We start from the raw sequence: 22,281 nt of genomic DNA, 5'->3' as shown, positions 1-22,281 counted from the left end.
TATAAATCCACTTATCCATGGTAAAACCAAATTGACTTGAAAGAGTATCAGTTCCTTTTCTAGTCCTCAATCTTGGATGTTAAAACCATTTGACTAAATGAAAAAGAAGAAGAATAAGGGAAGGCAGGAAGAAGTGAACAGAAGATTTTTGTAATGAAATTTTCTAAATTCATATAAAATAGCTGATAATAAAACTAAATAGAACTAGTAGTTTATATATATAATAATAGTCTGCTGTTACACAAGCTACAAACTCCACACACTGAAAGTACAAAGTTGTTTGCATAACTTGGGAGCTAAAGACCGTCAAGAGATTAGAGTAACCTCACTCCTCATTTTAAACCAACATACCTAAAGAAAGTTAACATGCGATATGGAAAGAAACGACTCTAGTACATTCATAACTCGTACCTCCTCTCATCATTGACTACTTAACTCACTCCATTCTTTTGCGTTTATTTTTCAGTTTTGAGAACATCTCCTCAACATCTTCAGACGTTATCGCCCTTGAAGTACCAACAGACTCCTACAAAAACAAAAAAGATCATCAGAGTGTCTTTTCAAAAAAAGCTGTGGATCAGAGAGGGTTCATGGGCGTATCAGAGTTCTTATAAATGTATACCAGTAAACTCCTGAACCCTTCTTTGAAGTCTTTGATGCCGTGAGAGAGCTCAACTTTAGTTACATGGTCGAGATTGTTAAAATGATCAAGTGCTTCGCCTTCCTGTTTCTCCAGTTTCTCTGTTCTCTTCTCCTTCGCCTTATTCTCGTATTCAGCAATCGTGTCCTCTGCATCAAGTAAATAGCTAACCTTTCTCTCACTGTACATCTCTAGGCACTTCTCGCATTTGCATAGCATGTTCCTCCAGTTTTTGGTTACAAACAGCGGTTTCTTCTCAAACTCAGTACACGAGGCTAGACCCGTCGCAATAGCACAACCAGCCGCAGGAAAGGGTTCAGAGTCGGCGAGCTTCTCAGAGCATCCTCTCAAAACAGATTTTTCAGCTTCAGTACTGTTCTCAGGCTGGACAGGCTCAGTAGCTGTGGAGGTTTGGTTTGACTCGGTAGTGTCTGCACAAGCATTGGCTGAACCATTGGAATCCACTTTGGCAGCAACCCACAGTTTCTCGGGATAAAGAGTGAGAAACGAACAAACCGGAGAGCAGTTTTGACAAATGAAATCCTCATAAACCGGCACTCCTTCCTCATCTCTTGGAATCTGTTAAACATTAAATAAAATTTTGAACTAGAAACACCAAAACAAAAGGTCAAACGTAAACTAAGTGTAAGCTCTGATCACAAACCTGGCTACTAACACCGTCCGAAGATTTGAGACTGAGATGCTCCTCGTGAAACCAATCCTCACAGATACAACACTGTATCATCTCCCCATGTTCCTCCCCATTTGGGTCAGGGTAAGGTTTGTCGCAAGAGCAGTACAAGCCTTTGAAGTTATGGTTGTAAGAATTCTCAGAGTTGTCTACATCTTTCCCCGGGAGAAGCTTACACGCTAAAGTTCCAAACTTAGAGTTCCCACAGTCACATCGGAAATTTCTCTTAGTCCAGAGCTCCAAAAGCTTCATAACCACAACAATATTCAACCATCAGCAAACCAACTAACACATAAGAATCAAATAGACATAATATGTAAATATATATCAACCTCATGACCATCGTGACAAGTTAAGCAACAGGCCGTGCAAACTCCAGCATTCCCTTCTGGAGTACATGTGATGCAAGAGAAAATGGCCTGCCTTTTCATGTAACCCTTTGGGTAAGTACACTCATCTCCCTCATCTCCACCCAACACCAAATCCGCTTCCTTCAGATCAAGAATCACAAAAGGAAGTTAGTGAATGTATAATTAATAAAAAAACAGGACACACAAGATTCTGAAAATGCCAGTGATGAACAAAGATTCTGAAATAATAACATTCAAGGATCAAGAATCACACAAACCAGGTAATAATATCCAAATAACTTGTGATTACAAACAAAACAAACACAAGATTCTGAAAAAAAAAAGCAATGATGAACAAAAAAAAAAATAACCCAGAAGGGAAAGGAAAATGCGAAATTAATAAACTTTTTTAACGATAAGAAATGATGAGTACCAGCTCTTCGGCATCCATGCTTTCGATGTACTCTTCCATCGTTACAGTTGCCTCGGCATCGTCCTCGAAATCACCCGATGCCATTTTCGCAATCGATCACTCTTTCACAATCTCACACCTGAAAACAACACAGATAGAGATGAAATTGGATGTAAGTAGAGGCTATTAGAAAGACTCAACGAGAGAATCCCTAATTTTTTTTCTGGAAATTTTGAAAACCCTAGATTCTTCGCAAAATCATCGATCGATTACTAATAGTGTTCTAGAAGATAGAAATTAGGGTTATTTCATTTTCGCAATACTGATAAGATATGATCGCAGAGTGAGAGCTAGAGAGCTAGAGAGAGAGGGGGAGAGCAAGTTACGGTGTGAAGCTGAGCACAAGGAGGGCTTTTGGGCTAGAACTAAGGATCTAGCCGAGTTGAAAGGTTGTTATATAAACCCAGGGACTTTATCGTCCTTTTCCCGCCAATTATCCACATTTCCATTTTCCCTCCCTCCCTCCATCTTTTTTTTTTTTGTTTTCCATTATTGCTGAATGTTTTTATTTTGTTCAATTCTCTATTCAACTAAATCGTGAAATTCCATTTAACTTTTTGTGGATATTTATTCTTGTTTTGTAGAGAACACTTGAATTGTTGACAAAAAAAAAAGAGAACACTTGAATTTATTAGTTAACAAGAAAAAAAAGAAATGGGTGTGGGTGTGAATTTAGTTCTTAACAATTAGATTTGATTTGATAATATAACTCTTCTTTTGTAACGCTACTATCCACCATAATAATACATTCATAAGAGATAATAGTGGTGGGTGGAAAGGTTGGAAATGCTTTAGATTCGGAATTGCAGGCTATATTAATGGCACTTCAACATTGTTGGATGAAAAGTTATATGAAATTGTTATGGAGAGTGATTGTTTGAAAGCCACTCAGATACTAAAAGATAAGGCTTTGTATTTTTCAGACTATAACTGGATCAAAGACATCATCTGGTGGTCTAGAAGGTTTAAAGATATTCGGTTTTGTTGAGTATCTAGAGAAGCAAATAAGGTGGCTGATAAGCTTGCAAAAACAAGTTCTTCTACGATTTTTTTTTTTTTCATAACTATGTTCTTTTAACAATAACAAATCTTCTTCATGAGATCATGTAAACACGCTCGACTATAATCAATAAAGTATGATGTTATAAAAAAAGGAGAAACTCATATGGACGGCAGCATCTCCGTAATGGGCTTAATATGAAGAGACGTAGCCCATTAAGAGTTTGACTAAGGATTTTGTTGACCATTTGACACCGTATGGTCAGTGAGCAGCAACCAATCAAAATCGGAGTAGGTCTTTAATATTATAAACTCCGATCTTCAAAGCCGCGTGGTCCCTACATCCATTCAACTCTCTCGATTACATATAGCAGAGAGAAAGTTGTGGTTCTAGAGAGAGAAAGCGAGATCATGACGCAGCAGCTAGAGAAATTCATCTTCCAAGTCGAGGAAGGGAGAGAAGGTAGCGATGGAAGACCTTCCGTGGGACCTGTCTACCGCAGTGTCTTCGCCAAGGACGGGTTCCCGGAGCCGATCGAAGGAATGGATAGTTGCTGGGATGTTTTCCGGTGAGATTCTCCCTCCGATCGGTGTTTGTTTCGCACGAGTCTAGTGTTTTCCGGCGAATCGTGGTTGAGATAGTCGTTGACTGTTGACTGATCGTGGAAACTGATCTGACTTCGACTTTTTTTCTTCTTCTTTTGAAATATTCTCAAGTAGTAAGAACGAACCATAGAGTTTTAGTTGCTAGATACTGTTGAAATGGCCTAGGATTACTAGATCTATTGTTTAGTATTGCACTCGCTCCCTCGTCGTGGTCGATCTCTAATCGATGGAAATTGATTTTTTTTTCCTTTTGATTTAGACTTGCATGCATTTGATTTGGTTTACATCTTCCTTATTGTTTGCAGCATGTCTGTTGAGAAGTATCCAAACAATCCGATGCTTGGCCGCCGTGAGATTGTAGACGGAAAGGTGTTGTTTACTTTTTTTTTTTTTGTATTTTAAGTTTTTTTTTTATAGATGTATTCACTTGTGTGTGTTTTTCATTGTGCTTAGCCGGGGAAGTATGTATGGCAAACGTACCAAGAAGTCTACGACATTGTTATAAAGCTGGGAAACTCTCTCCGAAGTTGTGGAGTTGAGGAGGTTAAGATCCTTATCTCAACCTTTTTCTTTCGATGTGATTTTTTTTTAGTTACTTAAAGATCTCGTGTTTGCTGATTTTGTGGGAGTTTAGCAAGCGAAATGTGGTATCTATGGTGCTAATTCTCCCGAGTGGATCATAAGCATGGAGGTAGTAATTTTGTTGCTGGATCATTATACTATCAATCGATTTTTTTTATTTTTTTTTGTTAGAGGATTGACAGTGTAGTTTTGATGCAGGCATGTAATGCACATGGACTCTATTGTGTCCCTTTGTATGATACACTTGGCGCTGGTGCTGTGGAGTTCATTATTACCCATTCTGAGGTTTCAATTGTCTTTGTGGAGGAGAAGAAGATCTCTGAGGTACTGTAAGATCATATCTTTATTGTTTAGATTTATTATCTATTTGTTTCTCATCACTTCATTTTTCTTTTTTCTTTTTTCTTTTTTTTGACTATTAGTTATTTAAGACATGCCCAAAGGCCACAGAGTACATGAAGAGTGAGTTATTCTTATTTGTGTGGCTTCTCTTTTGGCTTTTAACATTTGTTGCTAATGATCGTTGTGCGTGGTTATAAATACAGCCGTTGTGAGCTTCGGTGGTGTCACACGTGAACAAAAAGAAGCAGCTGAAACTTTTGGGTTGGTCATATATGCTTGGGATGAGTTTTTGAAGCTGGTATGAGACTTGTCGTTTTCTTTTTCTAAAACATACTGATTCTGTTATAATTCTTTCCGGTGGTGAGTGATCTAACAACTATGCTTACCATTTTTAACTTTTCACTGCGAATATTTCTTCCAGGGCGAAGGAAAGCAGTTTGATCTTCCAATCAAGAAGAAGAGTGACATTTGCACGATTATGTATACTAGTGGAACCACTGGTGATCCAAAGGGAGTGATGATATCTAACGAAAGCATTGTTACCCTTATCGCTGGAGTGATCCGTTTACTGAAAAGCGCTAACGAAGCCGTGAGTTTCCTTCTTGCTTTCATGCATTTGTCATGGGTCACAAAGACACTAAATCTTCAATTCTCCTTTGTCAATGGCTCTGGCTTTAATGGATTTTCTTTTTGGCTTTGCAAATCAACAGTTGACTGTGAAAGATGTGTACCTTTCTTACCTTCCTCTCGCCCACATCTTTGACCGAGTTATCGAGGAGTGTTTTATCCAACATGGTGCTGCAATTGGTTTTTGGCGTGGGGTCAGTACAGCAGCTCAAAGCTTCTTATGTAAACAGGTTTTGAAAATTTACTTTAACCTTCTATGGGTTAACTCCACAGGATGTCAAGCTGTTGATAGAAGACCTTGGCGAGCTTAAACCAACTATTTTTTGCGCTGTACCTCGTGTCCTAGATAGAGTTTACTCAGGTAAGATGTTTGAAATGCCTTATGCTCAATTCCTCACTTCATTGAATTGTACTCTTGTATCATTTGTTTATCTCAAACAACTACATTTGTACGACCTAACACTCTTGCATGAAACTATTACAAGCCGTGATGAGATATATCGAATGTAAATACTATAATTAATTCGACAAGAATATTTGTGATACCTTTCAGCCTTTCTTCTTTGGTGGTTGTCTAGTTTCTTATTATTATGTACAACTTAATTTTTCTTCGAGCCGTTACTTGGATTTGATATCATTGATTTACATAGTTTCTTCTCTTTGACAACTTTCCGTGTTTTAATACGTCGACCTATTATATTCAACAGGTCTTCAGCAGAAGCTTGCTGCTGGTGGATTCTTCAAAAAGTTCATGTTTGATTCTGCATTTTCCTTGTAAGTCAGACGTAACTTTGCTTATCTGTTCCACTAATCTTTAAGCTATTAAATCTAACATATTCAAAACATCATCAGTAAATATGGACATATGAAGAAAGGACAGTCTCATGTAGAGGCCTCTCCATTATGTGACAAACTTGTATTCAGCAAGGTAGTAAAGTTTTTTATTAAACTAAACTCATTAGAAAAATATCCGGAGAATCAGTCACTCTTTGTTATGAAACTTTATAGCAAATTTATCCCATTGTTTTCTCACTTAGGTTAAACAAGGGCTCGGAGGCAATGTGAGGATCATTCTATCGGGAGCTGCTCCTCTCGCTAGTCACGTAGAGTCATTTCTAAGAGTGGTGGCTTGCTGTCATGTTCTTCAAGGATACGGTACCCATTCCCAAAATTGAGTGTTACAGTATATTTGATTCCATATTAACAGAGAATGTGATTTGACTGCTTTCCTGTTGTATGATTGTTCTTTTGTAGGTCTAACCGAGAGCTGTGCTGGAACTTTCGTCTCGCTGCCGGATCGACTGGACATGCTCGGGACAGTTGGACCACCAGTGCCAAACGTGGATATACGCCTTGAATCTGTACCCGAAATGGAATATGATGCTCTTGCAAGTACTCCACGTGGTGAAATCTGCATTCGTGGAAAGACCCTTTTCTCTGGATACTACAAACGTGAAGACCTCACAAAAGAGGTTCTTATTGATGGATGGCTGCACACAGGTATTTCTTTTCCTTAACCTCTATTCAAATAATGAAGAAGAAAATCATCATCGAGTTATAAGAAACTATTTATAATATCAATTTTTGTAATCCGGTGACATCAGGTGATGTTGGGGAATGGCAACCAAATGGAAGCATGAAGATAATCGACAGGAAGAAGAATATATTTAAACTCTCACAAGGAGAGTATGTTGCGGTCGAGAACTTGGAAAACATCTATGGTGAAGTACAAGCTGTTGATTCCGTAAGTATAGCTAACGAGTTGTTGTAAGAATATAGAAAATATCTCACTTGGGGTTTGGGAAAGATTCTCATCTGCTAATAATCACACAATCTTTCCATCAAAACTTATTAGGTGTGGGTGTACGGGAACAGCTTTGAATCCTTCCTAATCGCAGTCGCCAATCCAAACCAGCATATCCTTGAGAAATGGGCTGCAGAAAACGGTGTGAGCGGTGACTACAACGCTCTCTGTCAAAACGCAAAGGCAAAGGAATTCATCCTCGGAGAACTTGTGAAAATGGGCAAAGAGAAAAAGGTTATTCTTTCTCTTATATTTTCATCCCAGTTATGGATTCATGACTCTTTGTATCTCCTTTTTTCTAATTTATTGTAAGTTGTTGTGGTTGATATTGCAGATGAAGGGGTTCGAGATCATTAAGGCGGTTCATCTAGACCCAGTGCCGTTTGACATGGAACGCGATCTTCTCACTCCGACTTACAAAAAGAAGAGGCCTCAATTGCTGAAACACTACCAGGTAAACCTATAATGCGATATAAGCGGTATTACAATCTAATGAAGTTAAGTGTTTAACACAAAGTCTCTTGCCCATTTGACAGAGTGTGATCGATGAAATGTACAAGACCACAAATGAGAGCTTAGCTTCCAGAAAGTAAATCCCTCCTCAAATATAACTCTCGGTGTCTTTTGCTTTTTCTTTGGGTCTCTCACTGTGCACGACGAAAGACTTTGTCAGTAGGCTCTTATATCATGTGTAAAATATTTGGATATTACATAGCATCAGATCAGAGCTGCTACACTTCGTCTTCTTTTGCTTTTTCTCTTTTCAAATCTACTTTATCTGTTGAATTACTAAGTTTAAATGTTAATCCTTTCAAACTCTTGAGCTTAAAATATCCCATCTGGTGGTGGGTTTATATGGAGTTAAACCATTGGGTTTGCTGAGTTTTTTTTTACTACGTTTAATTGATTCTCCTTCTCGACGCGCGTCTAAGGCGAATTTTGTAGGGCAGGCAGACAAATTACTTCATCCTCTGATCTGTATCCACGAGTTTTAACATACTTTGAGCTCGCCTTAATCACATCTCTTTCTCTATCAACAACTGTCATCAAAAAGCTTGTTAGTCAAAAGGCACCTATGAAACTCCTGGAAACAGCAGCAGAAGTCCAAAGAGCAATTCACATATAAAAAGTTTCAGTACAACATGAGTGAAGTGCCTGGAGAGAGATCAAGTTGTAATCAGTTACAGGTAAGCCGCCAAATGTAGAAGAGACAAGTTTCTGAGTGAAGCAAGAAGAGAGATTCTAGCTTCCTTAACGACCGTCTGTGACATCCACAGCTTCTCCAGATTTACAAAGAGGTGGTATAATAATAATACCAGCGAATTACCCATTTTCACCGAAGATTCCTATTGGGCCGCTAGTTTACACGATATATGGCCCATTGAGACACGTGCAATTCTTTCCGCTAAACGTTGTCTCTTACGCACAAACTTTCACACACGTTATTCATTGCGCGCTTTATTGCTCATTAAATAAATGTAACTACTAAGGTAAGAAAGACAGACATCTAATCTATTCTGCAAATTTTCTCTCAATCTAAAACTCTCTACTCATCTCTTTCATCGACAATGTGGCGGTTCTCCGTTTTGATTCTCCTCTTCTCACACCTAGCCGTCTCTTCCTCGTCCTTGGGTGATTCGGAGGCAACATGCTCCGGTATAGTCCCGTTACCGAACCGGAACGATAGGATCTCGATAACAGACTTTGGTGGCGTGGGAGACGGCAGGACGGTGAACACGAAGGCGTTTAGGGAGGCTATATATAGGATACAGCACCTGAAGAGGAGAGGAGGCACGCTTCTGTATATACCTCCGGGAGTATTTCTCACGGAGAGCTTCAATCTCACCAGCCATATGACTCTCTTCTTGGCTAAAGGCGCTGTACTTAAAGCTGTTCAGGTAATAAACTCTTATTTCTTGAATTGAGTTCGATAATATAGACACTCAGTACTAGTTTGATCAGCTGCTAGAGAGTATTCCAAAGTTAAGAAGTATTTTTTTTCTTTCCTCTTGACCGCTTGCTTGAATCTGAATTCTCAAATGTAAATAAGTTGATCTTTTCTAATTAAGTTGTTTGTATTGATAATTATTAAAAGAAACAAGAAGATGTGGGGAACCATGCACGTATATTAATTAATAGCTAGTTTGGGATATGGGAGTGGTTTTGGTAGGTCCGAGCATCATGGGACCGTCGGGGCTAAAACGTTATTGTATATATATGCATGTGGGCATAGTAGTGCTTTTATGTCTAGGTTTCAATAGCTGACCCCAGAGGTAGCTGGCAGTTTTTGTCCTGGTCAAAATGTTGGTAATATTGTATACTCTATTAGTGTATACTTGTCATATATTATAAAATAAATCTGAGGGATAAAAGTAAACAAATGTTGGTTAGAGTGTTTTTAACGTTATAGGAGTGTGGACAGTTTTGGTTTTCAACGTCGTCTAGTGGGAGTTTCACATCAACTCCGAGTAGGATGCTGCCATATATGTCAAACCTCGCATTCAGTTTTTATAATTATATTCTCTGCTTGGTTTTGTCTCCAAGTGTGTGAAAACAAGAAAAACTAGTACTTGTCATTGAACTATATCTTAATGTGTGTCAGTCAGTGTGTGTGTCTTATGGCCGATTTTGAGCTTGTGCGTATTCTTTTAGTCACGGCCATTTCGTTTGGCCTGAGACATAATCAGGACAACGCAACTTCAACCCTACTTTATTCTGACTCGGATATTACATATTTATAAAAATAGTGGGTGATCACTAATATAAGTTTAAGAGAATTGCATAATTTGACTCTCAGTGAATTGTTTTGTGACCTTTTGGTATGTGTGTATTAACTTCAGGATACATGGAACTGGCCACTGATTGATCCTTTGCCATCTTATGGAAGAGGGAGGGAATTACCAGGGGCACGTTATATGAGTTTTATTCATGGTGATGGGCTTCGTGATGTAGTCATCACTGGTGAGTTTGTGCCCTCTTATACTTACATTTATATATATATATATAATACACACCTGAATAGTGTAACACTTTTTGACATTACATTGCAAAACTCTATATATCCACAGGAGAAAACGGGACAATAGACGGTCAAGGAGAAGTGTGGTGGAACATGTGGCGCAGTAGAACCCTAAAGTTCACTAGACCGAATCTAATCGAGCTCAAAAACTCTAAGGAGATCATTATCTCCAATGTTGTTTTCCAGAACTCACCCTTCTGGAACATTCATCCTGTGTATTGCAGGTATACTTAGCTACTTTGTACTACCTAGTCTACCTTTCAAATTTCCCAAGCATATACATATTGTATTGACTCTGATCCTCGTTTTTAATCTGCGGCAGTGACGTTGTCATCCATCACGTTACCATCTTAGCTCCACAAGATTCACCCAACACTGATGGAATCGATCCAGGTTTTGTATAACCATAAACTTTCATTTTCAATCAACGATAGACTACTTTGATTAGTTGATGAAACATGTTTTTGTGTGCATAGTAGCTATTCCGTGATATACAATGTGCTCTAGAACATATCCAAATGAAACATTCTCTCTTTGACCCTCAACATTTTTAGAGATTATATACATAGATATATGCTACCAAATTATAATTTTATTAAAATTTTAAATAAATGTCACCTCCAAAATCTTAAGGTGGCCTAATTCACGTTGGTGATTTTACAGTCGAACTTGTAATGAGGAAACTCTTGTCTGAATCATAGATGTTTTCTAAAATTTATTGATAGATTCCAGCTCCAACGTCTGCATAGAAGACTCCTACATCTCAACAGGAGACGACCTTGTTGCAATAAAAAGCGGTTGGGACGAGTACGGAATCGCTTTTGGCCGTCCAAGCTCAAACATAACGATCCGCCGCATCACAGGATCGACCCCTTTCGCAGGTATCGCAATAGGAAGTGAAACATCAGGAGGTATCAAAAACATCGTAGCAGAACACATCAGTCTATCCAACATGGGCGTTGGAGTCAACATCAAGACAAACATTGGTCGTGGAGGATACATCAAAAACATCAGAATCTCCAACGTGTACGTCGAAAACGCTAGGTACGGGATAAAGATCGCGGGAGACACTGGGGATCACCCTGACACGTATTATAACCCAAATGCTCTCCCAGTCGTTAAGGGAATACATATCAATAACGTTTGGGGAGTTAACGTTCGAAACGCTGGATCCATTCAAGGCCTTAAGGATTCACCTTTCACAGGTAAAGTTGTACATGGTTTTTAGCGTTTACCATATCGATCATATCTTTGATTCTTGAATAACGTCAACAAACATAAATTTACAGGGATATGTTTGAGTGAGATTAATATACATGGAAGCTTGAATACGAACCGGACGTGGAAGTGTTCCGATGTTATTGGAACTTCGCTGAAGGTCAGTCCTTGGCCTTGTTCGGAGCTGAGAACTACTGGTGGATCTTATTCGTGTTCTTCCACTTTGTGAAAACTTCTGAGCAAGTTCGTTCCCCCTCGATTCGTTTATTTAAACATAATTAATCACGAATTTGCAGTTCTTCTACATTAATCTATTTATATGTTTGTACTTCTGAAAATTTCAAGTTATAAAATTAAATTATATAACGGATACAGATAAAAATAAATAAAAAAGTTGGATGAGTGATTAAATTTATACTAGATTTTAACTTACTCACGGATGTTTAATTTAACATTTATATAATTTAATTCTTTTTAATACAATTGAAAATATATTTTTTAAATTGCCACTGTTAAATATTTGTTTAATGTATTTTGAACAAAACAATTTATAGCGAATTCGGTAGACAATCTAATTAATTAATTAGATTCGATAACATTTTAAATTTTAAGAATATGATAAAGATTTACAATACATAATATAGTAGAGTGTGATTTGGAAGTATATATATTATTGTTATTAATGTGATAGTTTAATTTTGGGGTTTGTTATGTTAACTTAGTAAGATATACAATTATTTTAGGAATTTGATTTCTTAACAGTTTTGAATATACCACATCTATAGGAAATTTGTTAATACTTGTTTTAATTCTATGTCCAACTTAATCCATAGGAATTATATTAAATCATTTTTTTTGTTTGAAAAAAAATTGAATTAATTTACGAAACTTAAACCAAATGTTTTTTAGATTATATCTAATTCATGTTCTATATAATATGGTTTAGTGATGTTCTCATCAATTACATTTAATAATTTTTTTTCTAATTAATTTTTAATGTTAATCCAATTAAATGTTGACACTTGATTTAAAACTTTTGGTTTTTAATATAGATAAACGTTTTTATGCTGTGGTGCAATAAAAGATGGAATCCATTTTATGGTCTTAAAAATGTAAATGCTATTAGTGGGTAACCAAACATTAATGGACTTGTTATTTCTTATTCTAATATGGTGTGAAAGTTTACTAATAATTAGAAAAAGCGTAGAAAATTATCAATGGCATTAGATTGTAAATATTTTAAAAAATAGAGTTAATTTAAATTTGTATTTCTGTTTTAATAGTTTAAATAGATATATAATATGTAGCTCAAAATTTCTTAATATATCTGTAAAATAAGATTTGTAAGTGTATGATGAATAATATACTCCGGAGTTTCTTGTCTATTTGTTTATATTACTAAAGTTGTTGACACGATGTATTGTTAATTGAATTCAGTTTCGATAGTGTATAGACATATAAAATGTTAAAAAAACTATGATTTAACAAATCTTATAGTTACTACTGTTGTTCATTTTCTTTAGTTTACTTCCGTGAAACCTTCTTGGTCAATGATTGAAAATTGGTATTATGTGGAAAAGAAAAACTGAGCCAGTCTCGAATAACTAGAACGCATCTTAATCTTATGTACATTGACTAGATTTATATGATTTGAATATGTCTGGTTGGTAGATTAAGTCAAACTAATTTTGTTTTACATAAGTCAAACTAATTAGAATATATATTACAATACTTTAGTTCATAATTAAAAATTACCATATTGATCAACTTTCCCGGCCCCTATAAATTGGCAGTGAAACGGACCAAAATCAGTCACTCGAAAGATTTGCAATAAGAAAACAGAAATGGAAAGTTCGAGCACAGAACTCTATTATGTATTTTTGAAAAGAGACCCTGAGTATGAGCGTCTTAAAGAAATCCGGTAATAATATAGATATATAACCCGTTATAACTATACATGTTTAGTGGTTTTTTGTGCGTGTACACGTAATTATGCGTAGGTTAACTATGTTCATACAGAGTCGAGACTTAACTTGATAAATTGAATGTTTATGCAGGACAAAGAAAGGTGAAGAAGAGTTGGACAGGTACCTAGAAAAGAGACATGAGGAGATTCTTGAAAGTAACCTTGAGCCTGGCTCTTATAAGAGGACCGTTTCTCTTGTCGTTGTTCACGGTTTTGGTGTTGAGATCACCAAGCACCAGGTAATCGGTAATCCATACATGGCATATGCATACATATCCCATGTATATGAAAGTGGTTTCCTTTGCATTTGTACATATTTGTTCCGTCGATTGTTTATAGTTTGATGTTGTTTATTTTATTGTGTTGTACTATTATTTATCAGGCCGAAGTGCTAAGATCAGCCGATGGGGTTTATACGGTGGAAAAGAACGAAGAAATTAAACTTGTGTCGAGTTAAGAAAGAAGAAAAGAGAAGGAAATGTCATTTCTAAATTCTTTCTAGAAGAATGAATTAATGTTGACAATTATGATAAAAACAATAATGATAGTAATCTCTTAAATATATTATGAAACTTGAGACTTTGAATCATGATAATTGATCGGTGAGAAAAGGTTATATAGTCGTATTAATCGATGCAAATGAAATGTCAATCAAATAGTTACGATCTGCATGGTAGTGGTCAAAGTTTCATTTTCGTACATTCAAGTATTTGCATCTATTTTTTGGGCCAGTTAAAATTAGACATGGGCTTCAATCATAGCCATGCTGATCCGATCCTCACGGGAGCCCACATGAGACTTCATTTTCTTGTCCCACGCACGGTCGCATCAACGTGGAAGACAAGCGTATTACGTTCACTTGATTAGTATAGCCCATAGATTGCATAAGAGGATAATATATATGTACATTAACAAAATATTTCAGAATCATGTTTTCTCATAGAATAAGTATTATATGGATGGAAAGATTAATACTTCAGTTTTGGAGTATAAAAATTGAAGGTTATGCATTGTTAAAAATGTGTAATATATCCAAATTAAATTTGCGATGGCAAAACAGCATTATTATATATTTATTTCAAGTGTGAAAGTGTCGCATTGATTTTTGACTATGCCTAAACGAATCGAAAGCCGCGTGATGTATTTTCTATACATGTTTTTTTTCTGTTATGTTTGGCTTTTTCCTGCTTTATTGCTCTTTTTGAACGAGTCCAGTTCACAAGTTGGCTACTATTTTGTTGGCATAACAATAATTAACTCTCAAGTACACTGTAATAAATTATTTAATTCTTCTAGAAATAAGAATTAAATACTGCTGCCTAGCGTTGAGAGTTGAGACACACCCAAACACACAAAAAGATATTGCTACGTTCAGGGGCGAAGCCACATGATAGGGAAGGGGTGCACAGGCACCCATAATTTTTTTTAAAGTTAGTGTAAATGCTAAGTAATTTTATATGTGCACCCATTAGAATTTATAATTGTGCACCCATTAGAATTTAGATTAAGGGCAAATGAAAAAAAAAAAACTAAATTCCAAAAAATAGATTAGCCCAAAAAAAAGAGAAACTTTTAAAGTCTAATTATAGTTTTCAATTTCTTTTGCTAAAATCATAATCTTGACTAGTAGTAACTATTAACTACTAACGTGACATGCAAAAATCTTTTAAAATATATTTGTATCTCCATCTTTAAAAAATACTTTGATTTGTTTCCATTAGGATCTGTAATTATTCGAACAGTATTTGAATTTTACACAGAAGTTCTAAAGTTTTAAACAATGACTAATTTAACTTTAGATAAATTTTATTTTTTTATCGACGATGAAAAAGTAATTTAGTTATTTGACTACGTATCTTTTAATTTGTAGGTTTTTGGAATTGGTTTTGAATTTACCTTTTACTAGTGTAAGTCATGAAAAAATGTTTTTATGCAATGAAATTAGTGGAAACCACTCTATCCAAATGAATGTGAAATCATTTTAAGTGATTATTTCATTTTGATTTATCAAAAAATTGCTTGAAAATATCAAACGAAGAAGTGATACCTTACTTCAAGCAATGGTTAATGAATGTAAAATGTCTTTCTAATATATTATTTAATATCAATATTTATTACATTTATTTTTATACTATATCATATTTTAATTTTATATTATATTTTTAATAATTATTTAATATTAGTAGTGCACCCAGCATAAAAAATTTCTGGCTTCACCCCTGACTACGTTTGATTGGAAATAAATGCGATAGTTAATGCCGTAAAGTTTAGCAAAGTAGATTTTTACAAGACTACAATGTATACTCTTCCTTTTTGTGGTATACTAGTACGGATTATTATGAAGCAGACGCACTATAAAGTTAGGATGTCAAATTTAAACACTTGTTTTTGTGAGCTGATTCAGTTTTACTCAAATTGGAAGATTTATAGCTGCTTCGTAAACAAAGAAAATCATATTATTTTGTTAGAAATTTACATGCATCAGTTAATAGCAGACTAACTTTTCTTTCAAAAAAAAAAATCAAACTAACTGTAGAATTTAAATCGATATTGTGAATAGATAAGCTGAGTAGAAGAAAATGAGTAGTAGTATTGTCTATTGTCTAGAAGATCAGAACGAATAACGATGATAAATGACGCAAGGAGAGTGACGCCATTAACAGTCATTTCAAGTGTTAAAAGAGTAGGAAAATAATCTCATAGTAATACTTTCCCTTTTCATCTTTATTCTCTTTTGTCCTTTTAACAAAAACAAAATGATATAGAAAATATTCAAATAATAAAATAATTGAAAGCGGAAATCCACGCGGAGAGAGGTTTGAAATGTCGTCGGTCCAATCTCTTGACTCATCCATGTCCCATTGAAATTTTCTACATATCCTTCCTTCAGATTTCTTTTTTCAATTAATAAATATGTTGATGATAGTCGTTAGTCTGTTACGTTTTTCCTACGCTGACAACGTTTCTTCTTAGAGTAAAACGATAACGTCCTGTAAACAATTAATTGTAGTCGACAAAAACTATATTTCGCATAGAACAATAGGACGAACCTATTGAATTTTGATATTGGCGTTTCTATTAGTTAAACTGTAACATAATGTGTTTGGAAAAGAAGTGCATCAAATTTGAACTCCAATGCCAACGACTCCTAGTAGTCCTTTGAAGTCGCATAAATGAGATATTTTATGTGCTTATTCTTCATCATTTTAAGTAAGAAAACAAGTTTGTATTAGGTCATCGCTGTATATCCATTCAAATTAAAATTGGTATAATCTATATTTCCCAACAAAAAAATTATAAACATATATAAGAAATAGTATACTTCCAACTTATAAGTGGTCCACACACATATGAAAATATTTTGATGGCAAATAAAGTTAGAAAGTATCAATCAAAGATATGAATGTTCGAATGGAATATCAATCTGACTATTTGAGATTGGACTTGGTCAGCAAAGACCTTATTATACTCTTATAATGTCACACAATAAAATTACTGTTTTAGTGGAACATATAACAAATGTTAACATATAATCTGGAGCTTATCTTACGCTATATTAACAAAATATCACCAAAAGCGGTTTTGACATATGCTAATATGGGGCTGGAGAATAAACACTTGATTACTCATTTCGTTTTTAATCAACTGTCATTTTATACTATTTTTTTCCTTTTTGAAAACGCCGTTCCATGATTTCAATATGATCTCTCATTTACACGTAACTAAAATGATAAGATTTTTCAAGGTTCAACCTTGTTTTATAAAGGACATTAGAATAGTATTCATGTGAAAATATTTAAATAGGCTTGATCTGAAAGTTGAAAACATAAGTAGTAGGAAACAGGCAGTACTAGTGTAATATGTTTATTTATTACAGTTCTTTTTCAGTTCAAACAAATTCTATGGTTTGCAAAATTTATTCATAAATTTATTCATAAAACATATTTAGAATTTTGTTCATCACTATATATAGGAATATACAAGATAAAGTATTAAAAAATACTGTTCAGTCAAATTTATCCACACCATCTTCTATTCATTTGCTATGATACTTTTACCTAGTAGTATAGTTACATAGAATGTGCACATTTTCTTTTATTGTTGACACTATTGACATCACATATGATATATAGACTATATAGTTAACAACGGTTGTTTGTTGTATACTAATAATAAAGAATCAAACAAAACATATATTGGAAACAAATAAAAGAGAATCTAAATCACATGTACAAAGTCACAGTTTTGAAAGGGTACATTGAAAGCGACAGTTGCTTATCAATTGTTGTCAAATTATTTAGTTAACCACTATACTTAAACAAATGACTTACTTAATTATAAGTTTATAACTATATTAACAAATTGCAAAGTTGAACGGGTCAGCCTTTGACCTTGTAATGCAACCTCATTCACTACCACCACCATCCCACTTAAGGATATGATACACTTTGGCCATATACTTCCTTATACCAAAGACTTTTCTTCACTTTGAAAGTTTTGTCTTTTTTATTTTTTTTTTAAATAAGAAAAATACATTACAAGATTAATTTATATATGGTCCACCACTTGGTCAAAATTTCAAACATTCAAATCCAATGCCTTTATATTCCAAACCAACGCTCATCAGTTTCTCCACAAACATATAACACTTTCATTCTCTCATCATATGATTCCTCAAGTCTCTTCTCATCATAGAATTCAGATAATATAACTTATTATTTTAGAGCCTAATAATAACTTACACACATTATATTTCTTTGTTCGAATAAAAATATACTATTTTGGGAAGCATATATTCTAAATGGAAGGTCAAAAAGCTATGTTAGCTTGGGAGCAAAAGACACTGCAAAGCGAGGTCAGTCTTGGACTAGAGGCGGCGAAGAAGCTTCAGGCACGACTTAGTGAAGCATCGTCGCCGTCATCCTCATCTTCTTATCCGGCGGCTGAGACGAACGAGATTCTCATAGAGCAGATACTCTCTTCATACGACAAAGTTCTTGTCATGCTAAACTGGTCTTCCTCGCCGCCCGTACAGCTTACTCCGGCGACTGTTGCTGTAGTTCCGGTGGTGAACTCCGGCGGAATTCCTGAATCTCCGGCGTCGATTAACGAAAGTCCGAGGAGTGAAGATGGAGGAGGTTCCAGCGAGAGTCATCGCCAAGATCACATGTTCAATTCCAGGAAAAGGTAAATTAAGGATTTACCAAAATGCAAAAATCACAATTCACCAAATTAAATGTTCTATTTCTGAAAAATTAATTTGTATTTTTTTATTTACTACAGGAAGATGTTACCAAAGTGGACAGAGAGAGTGAGAATAAGCCCAGAAAGAGGCTTAGAAGGACCTCAAGATGATGTCTATAGCTGGAGAAAGTACGGTCAGAAAGACATTCTGGGCGCCAAGTTCCCCAGGTAACATCATCATCAATCATCATAACGCATCATCATCATAATCATCATGATGTTAATTTGATTGATTTGATTTGATCTGCAGGAGTTACTACAGATGCACACACCGCAGCACACAGAACTGTTGGGCAACGAAGCAAGTCCAGAGATCGGACAGTGATCCAACCGTTTTCGAACTGACGTACAGAGGGACACACACTTGTCAGCAGGGGACCCCTCCTCCTTCTCATCCTTCACCAGCCTCGCCGGAGAAGCGAAGCACCAGACCTAAACTCACCACCACTACTCAAAAGCCTAACGACATTCTCGAGAGCCTTAAAACCAGCTTAACGGTTCGAACCGAGGGACTCGACGACGCTGACAACGTCTTCTCGTTCCCTAACACGCCGCCGTTTTGTGATTTCAGGACAATCAACGACGAGTTCAGTTCTCCCATCTTCGATGTTGTTGATTGGCTCAATCCAACGGTCGAGATTGACCCGGCCTTTCCCACGTTTTTACAAGAGTCGATCTATTATTAAAAATTAAAATGTAATAGAGAATAAAACCTAGTAATCATTTTATAGAAATCACTTTGAGTTCAGATTCTAACAAAATGCATAAAAAGACACATGTTCAACAGGACTTGAACATTATTTCAATTTCAAAGAGAGATAGATATTCTTCTAACTACTGGTCGTAGCCGCAGCACTCTTCTTGTTGTAATCTTCAAGTTCCTTCTTGTATGCTTCCATCAACTTTGCTGCTTTGTTGTTGTAACTTTGCTTTTCTTCTTCACCCAATTCCTGCAATGTAATTTTACTTAGACGAGAGATATATGTTTATAGCAAATGAGTTATTAAAGGTAGAGTTGTGAATTAACATACCTTCCATTTCACTGAGATTAGAGCGGTGACCGTTGAGTTGCTCGTCCCTGGACGTTCTTCTGTCAAAGCTTTCCTTACGTCTTTGCTGTGGACATAAGTTTTTTTTTTAAACAGTTAGAAATGCATTAAGTTCAGGATACTCTTGAGTCACATTTAGTTTAAGTTGGTACCTGAAGAGGATGAATGAGGAAGCAGGCTTCTTGGGTTTGTTTGGGTCAACGTTTTCGTTCTTCTTCTTCTTGGTCTCTTTCTCCTTCTGCAATATAAATTATCTTGATACCATTAGTCTCTGAGTTGTAAATTCATTTAGGCGAGACAAGGAAAAGTATGAGTGAGTGAATGACCTTGATCAGATTGTCGGTTTTCTCCTTCTTCTTAAGCAGTTGGAGAGCTTCCTGTTTGTGGAGTTTCAAGAGCTCCTCTTCTTCTTTCTTCTGGCTCATGGCCTCTTCTTCCTTCGTCCTCTTGTACTCCTCCATTGCTTGCAGGTATGTCTCCTTGTTCTTCTTTGCCACCTGTTTAATATCACACCTCAAAAATTCATTCACTCTCCAAGTCTTTATATAGCTATGAATGCAAACATATATATATAAGAAACACAAACCTCTTCATAGGGTGCTTTTTCTTTATCCGACAGCTTCTTCCACTCTTCACCGGTCATCTTTGCGACCTATAACCACCGCTCCACAAGTTAAATTCAACATTTAGCAAAAAAAATGGATCTTGAGAGAAAGTACTTGAGATATACCTCTACAACGTTCTTGTTCTCTTCGCGTAAAGCAGCTCTCCTCTCGTTAGCATAAACCAGGAAGGCAGATATGGGATGCTTTGGCTTCAGAGGATCCTTCTCCTTCCTGCAAACCAAACAACATCTCTAATCAGTTCAACCATTTGATGAGCAATTGGTATATTCATCAGTAGGTATATCTCACTTGCTCTTCTTCTTGATGTCCTGTTCACCTTCCTGCACAAACTGGAGATACTGATCAAGCAAATCCATAGCAGTCTTCTGCTTCTGCTCATCATCCAGAAGCTTCATGGCCTCTCTCTCCCGCTTCTCCTTGGCAATCACCTGGAGGTAAGCTTCCTTCTCCACCTTGTACCTCTCCTCGTAAGGCTTCTTCTCTTCCGCACTAAGAGACTTCCACTTAGCGCCAAGAATGTTCGCAGTCTCCTTGAAGTCAGCTTCAGGATTCTGCTTCTTCACTTCATCCCTTTGCTCCTTGCACCACAGTATGTATGATGACGACGGTCTCTTCGTCTCCGGACAATCCTTCTTCTTCTTCTTCTTCTTGTTCACCTTTTCTTGCTCAGCTTGTGTGAGAGATTGACCACAAGCAAACGTCTGAGAGAACAACACAGAACAATCTTGAATCAATGATCATAAATGATCTCAGATCTCAAATGTTCAATCGTATTTTTAGAATCAATGATCATAAATGATCTCAGATCTCAAATGTTCAATCGTATTTGTAGAATCAATCTCTAATCTAATCACAAAACCTAACCGAAGCGAAAACGTAAAGGCTAGATCTAGATCTAGAGGATAGGTATACCATGTTAGGTTTGAACTCCTTCATCTTCTGAAGCTTCTTGAGCTCCGTCTTGAGCTTCTCCTGCTCAGCGTCTCTCGTCACAAGCTCCTCCTCCTTCCTCCTCAGAATCTCGTCCTTCTCCTTAAGCAACTCCTCCGTCTTATCCTTCTCGATCTTCATCTTCTCCATCATCGCCTGCATCTCCATCAGATCTTTCTCGAACGACTTCGCCGATTTCGCCTTGGCGGAGACTGGGGACGGCGGAGTCTCCGTCGTCGCGATCTCGTTCTTCTGCTTCAACGCCTTGCGGCTGTTCCTCGATTTCTTCGTCGGAGCTGGATCTGCGCTGGTGGCCATGTCTCGAGTCGGAGAGAAGGAGGTTTCGGATGTTTGGGGATTGTGGTTTTGGGTGAGAGCCTCTGTAGATATTTTGAGGGCTTATATAAATTAATCTCCCAACGGTTCTTTATTTCGAAATTCAAATTAAAGGTTTTGGCGCCCGATGCTCCTTTATTAAATCTTTTTGAATTTTCATCTTCTTTAGAAGGAATTAAATCTTTTTGAGTTTCAATGTAAGCAAATACGAACGTTTATCATATTTGCTGGGCTTGGGCCGCTTACCCGTGGGCTAGAAACTCATAATAACTATAGATGGGAGAATGGAGTGGTTGACTTTGGTGGATTATTGGGCACATTATCCCAAACTCAAAAACCGAAATAGAAGAACCGAAAAAATCTGAAACAAAATAAGAGCATGATTAACTTCGATCTCTTAATCAAGGTTATTAACTTATGATTTGACACATTTTTTTTTACATTTTTCAGCTAAGAAACAGCTCTTATATCTCTTATTTAAGAGACGACTCTTATATTTTTTATTTAAAAGACGGTTCTTAATTTTTCTTAGTTAAAATCTAATAAAAGTTAAAAACCGTCTCTTAACTGAAACTAAAAATCCTAGTTAAGAGACTGGAGTTAATGATAGTCTAAAAAAATTTGATCAAAATTAACAAAATCAAATGGTTCTTACTTTTCTAAACTGAGAAAAACGGAATCAGGCTGAATCAAATGGGATATCCGAATATATCCAAGATATACTTTATTTATTTAAAATATCTTTTTAATAATTGTATATCTAAAAATATAATTTATAAA

General features: G+C 36.0%; 6 protein-coding genes across 7 annotated transcripts; 4 read left to right on the top strand and 2 right to left on the bottom strand.

Annotated features, from left to right (window-relative positions):
- Nucleotides 1–189: 189 nt before the first annotated feature.
- On the bottom strand, nucleotides 190–2,603 carry LOC106375991 (putative E3 ubiquitin-protein ligase UBR7). 2 transcript variants are annotated; one of them, XM_048741325.1, is made up of 6 exons: nucleotides 2,480–2,603; nucleotides 2,115–2,232; nucleotides 1,664–1,822; nucleotides 1,305–1,577; nucleotides 623–1,219; nucleotides 190–526 (listed from the first exon to the last, which is right to left on the bottom strand). In XM_048741325.1, exons 2-6 carry the CDS (start codon nucleotides 2,196–2,198, stop codon nucleotides 437–439), a joined length of 1,203 nt encoding a protein of 400 aa, XP_048597282.1. In that variant the 5' UTR covers nucleotides 2,199–2,232; nucleotides 2,480–2,603; the 3' UTR covers nucleotides 190–436. The 2 variants fall into 2 exon arrangements, with proteins under 2 accessions (XP_048597282.1, XP_048597283.1); XM_048741326.1 differs by having other exon boundaries at nucleotides 2,417–2,485.
- An 858-nt stretch (nucleotides 2,604–3,461) lies between these two features.
- LOC106375990 (long chain acyl-CoA synthetase 4) lies at nucleotides 3,462–7,979 on the top strand. Its single transcript, XM_048741315.1, has 18 exons — nucleotides 3,462–3,721; nucleotides 4,064–4,127; nucleotides 4,212–4,301; nucleotides 4,393–4,449; nucleotides 4,539–4,664; nucleotides 4,763–4,802; nucleotides 4,886–4,980; nucleotides 5,104–5,271; nucleotides 5,393–5,503; nucleotides 5,583–5,670; nucleotides 6,017–6,083; nucleotides 6,162–6,237; nucleotides 6,347–6,464; nucleotides 6,564–6,809; nucleotides 6,914–7,053; nucleotides 7,165–7,347; nucleotides 7,448–7,567; nucleotides 7,650–7,979. The coding sequence occupies exons 1-18, from the start codon at nucleotides 3,564–3,566 to the stop codon at nucleotides 7,704–7,706; spliced, it is 2,004 nt and encodes a 667-aa protein (XP_048597272.1). The 5' UTR covers nucleotides 3,462–3,563; the 3' UTR covers nucleotides 7,707–7,979.
- Nucleotides 7,980–8,602: 623 nt separating this feature from the next.
- Nucleotides 8,603–11,765, top strand: LOC106375989 (probable polygalacturonase). The gene is made up of 6 exons (XM_013816022.3): nucleotides 8,603–9,011; nucleotides 9,954–10,074; nucleotides 10,182–10,356; nucleotides 10,455–10,525; nucleotides 10,858–11,337; nucleotides 11,422–11,765. The coding sequence occupies exons 1-6, from the start codon at nucleotides 8,682–8,684 to the stop codon at nucleotides 11,577–11,579; spliced, it is 1,335 nt and encodes a 444-aa protein (XP_013671476.2). The 5' UTR covers nucleotides 8,603–8,681; the 3' UTR covers nucleotides 11,580–11,765.
- Nucleotides 11,766–12,651: 886 nt separating this feature from the next.
- Nucleotides 12,652–14,889, top strand: LOC125578494 (subtilisin-like protease SBT2.5). The gene is made up of 3 exons (XM_048741322.1): nucleotides 12,652–13,271; nucleotides 13,408–13,555; nucleotides 13,699–14,889. Exons 1-3 carry the CDS (start codon nucleotides 13,195–13,197, stop codon nucleotides 13,771–13,773), a joined length of 300 nt encoding a protein of 99 aa, XP_048597279.1. The 5' UTR covers nucleotides 12,652–13,194; the 3' UTR covers nucleotides 13,774–14,889.
- Nucleotides 14,890–18,117: 3,228 nt separating this feature from the next.
- Nucleotides 18,118–19,246, top strand: LOC106375988 (probable WRKY transcription factor 53). The gene is made up of 3 exons (NM_001315793.1): nucleotides 18,118–18,503; nucleotides 18,600–18,728; nucleotides 18,811–19,246. The coding sequence occupies exons 1-3, from the start codon at nucleotides 18,118–18,120 to the stop codon at nucleotides 19,244–19,246; spliced, it is 951 nt and encodes a 316-aa protein (NP_001302722.1).
- Nucleotides 19,247–19,262: 16 nt separating this feature from the next.
- LOC106375987 (high mobility group B protein 6) lies at nucleotides 19,263–21,554 on the bottom strand. Its single transcript, XM_013816020.3, has 8 exons — nucleotides 21,148–21,554; nucleotides 20,524–20,936; nucleotides 20,340–20,445; nucleotides 20,196–20,261; nucleotides 19,936–20,106; nucleotides 19,762–19,847; nucleotides 19,592–19,676; nucleotides 19,263–19,510 (listed from the first exon to the last, which is right to left on the bottom strand). Exons 1-8 carry the CDS (start codon nucleotides 21,481–21,483, stop codon nucleotides 19,391–19,393), a joined length of 1,383 nt encoding a protein of 460 aa, XP_013671474.2. The 5' UTR covers nucleotides 21,484–21,554; the 3' UTR covers nucleotides 19,263–19,390.
- Between the last annotated feature and the right edge of the window lie 727 nt (nucleotides 21,555–22,281).

The sequence above is a fragment of the Brassica napus genome, chromosome A1 (assembly GCF_020379485.1).
Source record: "Brassica napus cultivar Da-Ae chromosome A1, Da-Ae, whole genome shotgun sequence".
Taxonomy (NCBI): domain Eukaryota; kingdom Viridiplantae; phylum Streptophyta; class Magnoliopsida; order Brassicales; family Brassicaceae; genus Brassica; species Brassica napus.
Note: the sequence above shows the minus strand (reverse complement) of the source record. Positions and strands in the feature narration are given on the sequence as shown.